At 46.0% G+C, this 10,350-nt stretch overlaps 1 protein-coding gene across 1 annotated transcript; it reads right to left on the reverse strand.

Annotated features, from left to right (window-relative positions):
* Window positions 1-7,531: 7,531 nt before the first annotated feature.
* Window positions 7,532-9,351, reverse strand: LOC142243962 (uncharacterized). Its single transcript, XM_075316153.1, has 4 exons — window positions 9,261-9,351; window positions 8,953-9,166; window positions 8,716-8,872; window positions 7,532-8,585 (listed from the first exon to the last, which is right to left on the reverse strand). Exons 2-4 carry the CDS (start codon window positions 9,065-9,067, stop codon window positions 7,532-7,534), a joined length of 1,326 nt encoding a protein of 441 aa, XP_075172268.1. The 5' UTR covers window positions 9,068-9,166; window positions 9,261-9,351.
* Between the last annotated feature and the right edge of the window lie 999 nt (window positions 9,352-10,350).

The following is a 10,350-nucleotide window of genomic DNA, read 5'->3' on the forward strand; positions in this document are numbered from 1 at the left end:
CGCTCAAGTGATCTCGTTGGGGTCACGGATTTTGTGACGCACATCCGGTCGCTTTAGCGATGCCGTTGCGTGTGACACCTATGAGCGATTTTGCATCGTCGCAAAAACGTGCAAAATCGATCATCGGTGACATGGGGGTCCATTCTCAAATATCGTTACTGCAGCAGTAACGAAGTTGTTCCTCGTTCCTGTGGCAGCACACATCGCTCCGTGTGACACCTCAGGAACGAGGAACCTCTCCTTACCTGCGTCCCGGCCACAATGCGGAAGGAAGGAAGTGGGCGGAATGTTACGTCCCGCTCATCTCGGCCCCTCCGCTTCTATTGGGCGGCGGTTCAGTGACGCTGCTGTGACATCGCTGTGACACTGAACGAACTGCCCCCTTAGAAAGGAGGCGGTTCGCCGGTCACAGCGATGTCGCAGGGAAGGTAAGTCCGTGTGATGGGTCCGGGCGATGTTGTGCGACACAGGCAGAGATTTGCCCGTGTCGCACAACCGATGGGGGCGGGTACGCACGCTGGCAATATCGGTACCGATATCGCAGTGTGTAAAGCGGCCTTTAGGGTGCCAATACTTTTGTCTGGCCCATTTTTGGAGTTTTGTGTGAAATGATCAATGATTTGATTTTTGTTTCATTCTCTTTTGTGTTTTTTCATTGCAAGCAAAATAAATGAAGATAATAACACCAAAGAATTTGTGATTGCAATCATTTTCAAGAAGAAACTGAGTATTATCTGACAGAATTGCAGGGGTGCCAATACTTTTGGCCAGCACTGTAAGTACCCGCTCTTCAGTATAGAAAAGTCATGTTAGGTGTGTCGATAAAAAAATACAGTGATAATATGGAGTTCCCCTTTGTCAAAGCAAAAACGTTAAGATCTGCTGCTCTCTTTTAGGTCATACCTACGTAAGACATTACAAAAATAAAAATTTCATGTGCAGCAGCCAAAGACTAAGAGCTATAGGTGCTACTTTCATTATGACACTTATCGTCTATATTAAAAGCAAAAGACAATGTGGGAGTTTACATGAAATCTTTGTTTTTGATTCATACATGACTGCTGAATCAGGTTCAAATAGGTTTAGAGAGATCTAAAGAGTGAGAGCGAAGCGCTTATCAGCAGCAATCTTTACTGCAGGAAGCTGAAAAAGACATTCTCTGCTCTTCCTCATTCCGAGATCATACGGCTGAGAGCAGATGTGGTTTGATTTATCTGCCCAGGGCTTTGGGAGATATTATCATGCCCTACCTATATGAATGTAAACAATGGAATGACCAATCATTGCGCGCTCCTGGCCGTTGTTTGCATATATCCTCTTTTGTTTAAAGAGGAGGAAGAAACATGAGATCTTTTTACAAGTTTCACTTTCCAGGAACTACAGGTTAATTACATAATAAGGGAGAGCTAGACACTGCAAAAAATGTGAATTTCTAAACTAAGGGCACATAGTGTTAAAAGAAAATTAAACTAAGAGCGAGTTTACATTGGAATGTCTGCAGTATTAAATGAGCTCTGATTGGCTGCGCGCATTATTTCCTTGCCTGTTTTGACATGTATACTGCATTTCCAATGTGCACAGAGCAGTAAGACGTAAGTATTTAGTGAGTTTTTTACATCATTGTTTGTAACCCAAAACTGGAGTGCAAAAAAAAAATATTGAAGTGGTGTCCATGCTTCTATTATACTTTTCCTCTGATTGTCCCACTCCTAGTTTTGGCTTACAAATACAGAGGCACAACACTCACCAAATTCTCAATGTATCCATGTGGCCTTAGTAATTGGTCATTCACTAACTCATAAGGGTGCTTTACACGCGGCGACATCACTAGCGATTGCTAGCGATATCGTGCGCGATAGCACCCGCCCCTGTCGTACATGCGACATGTGGTGATCGCTGCCATAGCGAACATTATTGCTACGGCAGCGTCACAAGCACATACCTGGTCAGCAACGTCGCTGTGACTGTCGAACAATCCCTCCTTCAAGGGGGAGGTGCGTTCGGCGTCACAGCGACGTCACAGCGGCGTCACTAAGCGGCCACCCAATAGCAGAGAACGGGAGGAGATGAGCGGCCAGAACATGCCGCCCACCTCCTTCCTTCCTCATTGCTGGGGGACGCAGGTAAGGAGATGTTCGTCATTCTTGCGGTGTCACACACAGCGATGTGTGATGTCGCAGGAATGAGGAATAACCAGCGGCATGCAACAGCAACGACATTTGGAAAAGGAGCTACGTGGCAACAATCAACGATTTTTGCCGTTTTTCCGATCGTTGCTCGTCGCTCCTAGCTGTCACAGGCTGTGATGTCGCTAACGGCGCCGGATGTGTGTAACAACCACCGTGACCCCGACGATATATCGTTAGCGATGTCGCAGCGTGTAAATGGCCCTATAGGCTGCATTGTTTCTCAGCAGCACATATCCTGTTAGGCCTCTTTCACATGTCCGTGAAACTCACGCACATTTTTCACGGACATGTCAAAGGTGTGTATTGCCCTCCGTGTGCCGTGTTTATGGCACACGTGTGTTCTCCGTGTGCTGTCCGTGATAACACATGGAGAGCAAGAACTTTCTGCTCACCTGTCCCTGGCATTGCTGTCCGTTGTACTGATCTACGGTCTCCGATTCTGCCTACTCCCCGCTGTTGCTGCTTCCGGCCCGCAGTGGAGTGAATATGCGATGAGCATAACGAGTGGGGGTCGGAAGCAAGTGACAGCAGCGGCAGAGATAGCAGTGCTGGAGAAGGTGAGTATAGAAATTCCTTTTAATTCACAGACACATGTGTTTTCTCTGTAACGTGTCACATGGATCACATCCGTGCGGTCAGTGTGCGGTCGATGTAACACCCGTGATACTGGAGAAAAATGGACATGTCTACGTGTAGAGAACACAGTCCCACGTATCCTCCACATGGACACGGTCCATGGCAAAACACGCACGTGAGCGCAGACCCATTCATTTTAATTGGTCTACGTGTGCCCATGTCTCCGGCACGTGAGGAAATGGACCAAACACATACCTGTAACGTCTTGGATGTGGATTCACTGGGCCGTGCACCGGACTCCCCCAGCGAGGCAACCCAGAGCTAACCCCTATACAGGGACTGTCTGGTCACCCCACCAGAGGGCCTAAATGCACGGTAGCCGGAACACGGGAGGTATGAAGTCCAAGTCCTATAGAACACTGGAAGAGTCCAAAGGGAACCGAAGGCAGGACGGATGACTGGAACCGGGTTCAGGTGCCGGGTAGGAACAGCAGGCGGGGTCCGGGCCCAGCAAGACGTGCAGGCAGATGTACCAGGTAGAGTCGGGGATCGGTGACGGGTGCAGGCTGATGGAAGATGGCGGGATCCTCAGCAGACAGTCACCGGGACACTTCCTGGAGAACCAATAGTCAGGACCAGCGGACGGACTCTGCAAACGAGACAGTGTTAATAACGAGACAAGCACAAGGGGACCTGAGCACCTAGCAATAGAAACACGTTGATCAGGCGCCGCGCACATGGAAAGGGAAGTCTTATATACCCTGACCCTGTAACATGTCATATCCTGCTTCAGGAGTGCTGGGCCTATAAGACTAGGTGAGTGGATGCGGCCCCACCCTAGACACATGCATGTGCCTAAGAATCAGAGTCAGACAAAAGAGACCAGGGACAGGACGCCTGGAGAGCACGAGCAGCCGTGACCGGTGGGCACTGTGGACTGGATCAGTGGGTAAGGAGCGGTGCCGTGACACCGGGAGCGGGACAATACCGGAGACACGGACATGTGAAGGAGGCCTTACACAGTATGATGCGCTGCCGAGAACAATGTTTTTTATCCAAGCTAAAAGATCATTCAACTCGATGAAAAAGCATTTTGCTCATCCTTTGGCTGATTGGAATAATAATTATAATAATATTTTTTATTTATATAGCGATATATATATATATATATATATATATATATATATATATATATATATTTATGTCTCAATATATAGCAATATGAGTTATTGCATTTTTAGGACCTGTTTAAAGGTGTGGATGTTGGGAATCAACCAAATTGTTCTTGGTAGTGTGTTCCAGAGCATTTGCGCGGCTCGTGAGAAATCTTGAAGACGGGAGTGGGAGGTTCGAATTATTGAGGATGTCAGTCTTAGGTCATAAGCAGAACGGAGGGCACGGGTGGGGTGACAGACAGAGATGAGGGAGGAGATGTAGGGTGGTGCAGAACTATGGAGAGCTTTGTGGGTGAGTGATAAGTTTTATTGGACTCTGTAGCAAATAGACAATCAATGAAGTGACAGGCACAGAGCAGAGGCATCAGTGAAGCGGTTGGAGAGGAAAATGATCCTGGCTGCAGTATTCAGGATGGATTGGAGAGGGGAGAGTTTAGTAAGTAATAGGGAGACCAGTTACTAAAGATTTACTGTAATCCAGGCGAGAATGAATAAGAGTAAGAGTAAGGCGGGCTTTGCACACTACGACATCGCAGGTGCGATGTTGGTGGGGTCAAATCGAAAGTGACGCACATCCGGGGTCACTTGCGATGTCGTAGTGTGTAAATCCTAGATGATACGATGAACGAGCGCAAAATCGTCGTCATCGTATCATCGCTGCAGCCTCCGACATTTCCATAATGCCGGGGGAGCGACAGGTACGATGTAGTTCCTCGTTCCTGCGGCCGCACACATCGCTGTGTATGAAGCCGCAGGAGCGAGGAACTTCACCTTACCTGCCTCCCGGCTGCAATGAGAAGGACGGAGGTGGGCGGGATGTTTACATCCTGCTCATCTCCGCCCCTCCACTTCAATTGGCCGCCTGCCGTGTGACTGTGACGCCGCACGACCCGCCCCCTAAGGAAGGAGGCGGGTCGCCGGCCAGAGGGACGTCGCACGGCAGGTATGTGCGTGTAAAGCTGCCGTAGCGATAATAATCGCTACGGCAGCTTTCACTAGATATCGCACGTGCGACGGGGGCGGGACTATCGCTGCAGCATCGGTAACACATTGTTACCGATGTTGCAACGTGCAAAGCCCGCCTAAGAGTGTTTGAAGAGTCAACGGTAAGAAAAGGTCGAATTCTAGACATGTTTTTGAGGTGGAGGTTACATACTTTTTTTGATGAAAACCAGTGTTTACTAAGTACCCTTTTTATTTATATGTATTAGTCTTTTATTCAGTTACAGCAGGGTATACGTCCATATTATTTTTGTCTTTGGTTTTTCTTTGTCCTATGGCCAGTGTCAACATGAGCCTACAAGCTACAAGTAGGCTCTTGCCAACTCGTCCAGGAAGCCATTATCTATCCCCCATTTCCTTGAGATGGCTGGATTGTCATTGTAAATAAGCACTTGTACCTTGCCCCTCCCCCCTCTCATTGTAGATTGTAAGCTCTCATGAGCAGGGTTGCTTTTTTCCCTTTAAATATTGTATCTTCTATAACTGTTACTTGTTTGTATATGATCCTCCTGAATTGTAAAGCTCTGAGGAATATGTTGGCGTTATAGAAATAAAGATTATTATTATTATTATTATTATTATTACAAGCTGCATGTATACCAACTCATACTCCAGCTCATTTTTTTGTTTTTATATAGTCTCTTGTCCAGTTGGGACCCAGTCACTCTTAGGCTACTTTCACACATCAGTTTTCTGTATTCAGGCACAGTCCTTTTTTTTGCCGTATCCAACGTTTCCGGTTTTGTTGTGCAAACCGGAGCAAACCGGACCTACCGGATCCGTTTTTAAGCGGATCCGTTTATGACGGATCCATTAAAAAACGGATCCGGTAGGTCCGGTTTGCATCCGTTTTGCATCCGTTATGTCCGTTTTTTTACGGATCCGTTTTTTAAACACTAAACAAACAATTAACGAGTTCCGTATTCTGATTGGCTATTGGGAACATATAGTATATATACAGTATTTTGAAGCATATATGACAGAATGAAGACAGAGGCAAGCAGAAACCATGGATGCTATTCTTGCAAATTACACAAAGATCGCTGCAGATTTTATATTTGAGGCAAATCGCTTGGCTATCATCGTCAGAGAAAAGGAGCGACAGCGACTGAGGCGTCAGCGACATCGACGCTTTTGGATCCATCCCCTGACTGCACAGAGACTGACACGTGGGGTGTTTTCAACACTATACCTGGAGCTCCGTGGAAACCATGAAAAATTCACAAGCTATGTCCGGATGTCAGTGATTAATTTTGACGTCCTCCTTTGCCTTGTTGCGGACAACATCCGTAAAACGGACACCTACAGCCGGTTCTCTATAACACCCGAGGAGCGTTTGCTGGTTACGCTTAGGTAAGTTTTTTTTTTTTAAATTGTATCCTCCTGTAAATTGACTTTTAACTGTAATGTGTTTGCTATTATTTTTTGATAATTATTGTCTTTCCTTTACAGATTCCTTGCAACTGGAGAGTCGCTTTCATCCCTCCACTACCAGTTTCGACTAGGAATTTCCACCATCTCGGGAATCATTAGAGACACTTGCCAAGCCTTGTGGGATTGCCTCCATGATGATTTCATCCCCCAGCCCACCAGGGACAGATGGCTTGCAATTGCTGAATAATACTATAACATTTGTCAGTTTCCAAATTGCCTTGGCTCAGTGGACGGCAAACATATAAGAATTGTGAAACCTGCTGCTTCGGGGTCAGAATACTACAATTATAAAAAATATTTCTCAATTGTCCTAATGGCAATAACGGATGCGGACTACAAATTCATCTCAGTGGACATTGGCGCATATGGGAGATCCAATGACTCTCAGGTCTTTAAAATGTCCCCAATGGGGCGGCGAATCTATGGGAATACTTTTGATTTCCCTCCTGCAAGACCTCTTCCTGGCACATGTGAGCCCCCAATGCCCTTTGTTTTTGTGGCCGACGAAGCCTTTCAACTCTCCCAACATCTATTGAAGCCATATGCAAGCCGTGGATTGACGCAAACACAAAAAATATATAATTACAGATTATCCAGAGCCAGAAGAATGGTGGAATGCTCCTTTGGGATACTAACCAGCAAATGGCGAGTGTTGTTAACAGCCATTAATTTAAACATTGAAACTGTGGATGAAATTGTGAAAGCATATGTGGTACTGCACAATTTTGTTTTAACAAAGGAACCTTTGTCCTTGGATGACCATAGTTTGGAATCCACCGCTTTGTCTGACTACACCAGTCCTGGATTTAGGAGTAGTGTTGCCTGTTCAACAATCCGTGACAAATATGCTGACTATTTTGTGTCCCCAGAAGGTAGAGTAGATTGGCAAGATCAAATGGTGTAAGATTTTTGTTTAGTTTTATAACAAATAAAAATAGTTAAAAATAAATTAAAAAATATCTTGTTAACCTTGTTAATTTTAAGCTTTCATTCGCTTTAAAAATTTGTAATTTTTACACCGTCAAATTACAACATGTTATGTTTTTGTATTACCTTTTTATTTACTTAACTTGCAAAATAATATTCCCCCCAAAAAAAACAAGAACAAATAAATACTTTTCAACAAAAAACTTTTATTTTTATTACAAACATAAATTATAAATTGGTATATCTTGGGCTTGGGGTGGAGATAGTACTGGAGGGGCTGACAGGTGGGAACACACGCACAGTTGGAGTATTGAGGGTGGAAAGTGGTGTTGGTGGTGGTGGTGGGGAAGTAACAGAAGGTGAAGGTGTGGTTGAGAAACCAAGAGGGAAACCAGGAGATGGGATGGGATTTGGTAAGGATTGAGGGGTGGAGTGGAGGGATTGGGAGACAGAAGAGGTGGCTGGTGAATTAGTGGCTTGAGTTGGGGTCATGATGGGTGTGGAAGGCGAGATGTGGTAGTGGGTAGGAAGTGTAGGGGCAGATGTGGTTGGGAGCTGGTACTGGGCCGCAGGCTGGTACTGGGCTGCAGGCTGGTACTGGGCTGCAGGCTGGTACTGGGCAGCAGGCTGGTACTGGGCAGCAGGCTGGTACTGGGCAGTAGGGGGAGTAGGGACAATGGCTGGAGGGGGGGCAGGTGGTCTTGGAGGGGTGGGTGGAGGTGGTTGGGAGTCAACCTGCGCCAGAGCCTGCCGTGTGGCTTGCATTACATGCATCTGATGGTCAAGAGATAGCTTTTCCATGCGCTCTAGTACGGCTTGAAAAAAACAATGATTGGGTGATTTACTTGCATCTAAATGCAGCCTGTCCAGACGCGTGCACAATTCGTGCGTATTTTTTTCCATATTGGCATTTATTAAGCTAAAAGATGAACGATTTTGTTCGGCTAATAATTGAATGGCGTTCTGGAAGGCTGCATTTAGATGCAAGAACTCGGGCGCATAGCTCTTTTCCTGACCCCTATGACGCTGACGCCCAGAACCCAAAGGTGTTCTACTGAGGGCAGCAGTGTCAGAGGGGTGGGGTAGGGGAAAAGCTATCTCATCACCAGCAGCTTCAGGTAATGAAGTCTCACGTGAAGCTCCAGCGCAGGTGGATGGGACAGATGTCGATGGAAGGGAAGGTTCAGATGGGTGGGGTCTGTGCATGTGTTCCCCAGTGGCGGACTGTTCAGGGATCGCTCCTGTCGGGTTCGATGCAGGCTCCTGAGTGCTGCAGACGGTGCTGTTAAAAAGAGGAAAAACAAAACAATAATTAATTTAATTGCTATACATTGGCACTGACTAAAAAAAAAAAGGCAAAAAAAATCAGACATAAACTATTATACTTTGTACATATTGTGTGGAATATTTACCTTCTGCACACCATAGTTGTCCGGAGGAACGACAACGCTCTAAAGTAACGGTACTTCGATCTGCGTCCTCCGGATCCACTCGGGGCCTGCATCTCTTGATTCAACTCCTTTTTGAAGCGATCCCTGATAGACCGCCACCGCTTCTGAAGTTTGTCACCTGAAAGTGGAAAGCAGAAAGTGGTTAGTATACAACACATTACATCATGCAGCATAACCTACTGAACTGTGAATACTTACGCTGTTTCTTCTGGCCACGAGAATTGAGCTCCCCCCAACCTTCTACCGCTGCGTGGCATACCTCGTCCCAGAGTCGACGGGTTACGATCGAATCAGCGTGGCGGCGGTCAGCCATGTTCCACAGCGGCTCCCTTTCTCTAACTTCATCGATGAGGAGGTCGATGTTGATAAATCCGGCCTCCTCACCGTCAGAATCGGGAGCACGCTGTGATGCCTGTTCAAAGAAAGAAAAAAGAAATTAAAAAAAAAAATAGACAAAAATTCACACTGACATGACAAAAAAAAAAAAAAAAAAAAAAATAACTTACACTATGACCACCGCCACCTCGACGACGACCCTGGGACGGTCTTGGGGGAGCTCTATCGTGAGCCCTAGAAGTTGAAGCCTTTAGTGAAGAAAAAAAAAAACATTATTTACTTATGTGTTTGGTGTGCTGTGGTAAACAATTCCTGTATGAAACTTACACTATGATCGCCCGCTCCGTGTATTTCTCCATCCCTTCCGTCCTCTTCTGGCAGCATCTCCTGTGATGTTTCGGCCACCTGTGTAAATGTCGTTTATTTAAAAAATTTTTTTTTTTTTTTTTAAAAAAATAACACCAAAAAAAAAAAAATACCTCAGTTTCTGAACCGAAGGGCGGGCTACCAGAAGACGACATATTTTTTTTATTACAGGCCACGCACAACAACTTGATGGGCCAAACTTTAACGGCAACACTGCACCTGCAAAAAAAGAAAAAAAAATGTCTAAGTACATGTACGCAGCTCACAGCAGTGATCTGTGGACAGTACTGTGGACATTACCTCAGGAACACTCTCCTCCAACTCCGCACTGGCACTCAATGGAAACGGACACAGCAACTGGCTGTCCACAAATTCAACGGCAACACTGCACCTGCAAAAAAAGAAAAAAAAATGTCTAAGTACATGTACGCAGCTCACAGCAGTGATCTGTGGACAGTACTGTGGACATTACCTCAGGAACACTCTCCTCCAACTCCGCACTGGCACTCAATGGAAACGGACACAGCAACTGGCTGTCCACAAATTCAACGGCAACACTGCACCTGCAAAAAAAGAAAAAAAAATGTCTAAGTACATGTACGCAGCTCACAGCAGTGATCTGTGGACAGTACTGTGGACATTACCTCAGGAACACTCTCCTCCAACTCCGCACTGGCACTCAATGGAAACGGACACAGCAACTGGCTGTCCACAAATTCAACGGCAACACTGCACCTGCAAAAAAAGAAAAAAAAATGTCTAAGTACATGTACGCAGCTCACAGCAGTGATCTGTGGACAGTACTGTGGACATTACCTCAGGAACACTCTCCTCCAACTCCGCACTGGCACTCAATGGAAACGGACACAGCAACTGGCTGTCCACAAATTCAAC

This window comes from Anomaloglossus baeobatrachus, chromosome 6, assembly GCF_048569485.1.
Source record: "Anomaloglossus baeobatrachus isolate aAnoBae1 chromosome 6, aAnoBae1.hap1, whole genome shotgun sequence".
Classification (NCBI taxonomy): Eukaryota; Metazoa; Chordata; class Amphibia; order Anura; family Aromobatidae; genus Anomaloglossus; species Anomaloglossus baeobatrachus.

Bases quoted from the DNA above. Each gene is read 5' to 3' on its own strand.
- LOC142243962 (XM_075316153.1), bottom strand. From the start codon at position 9,067: ATGGCTGACCGCCGCCACGCTGATTCGATCGTAACCCGTCGACTCTGG. The intron at 8,873-8,952 runs GTAAGTATTCAC...TTCCACTTTCAG, and splicing joins TCGTGGCCAGAAGAAACAGC to GTGACAAACTTCAGAAGCGG. The intron at 8,586-8,715 runs GTAAATATTCCA...TCTTTTTAACAG, and splicing joins ACAACTATGGTGTGCAGAAG to CACCGTCTGCAGCACTCAGG.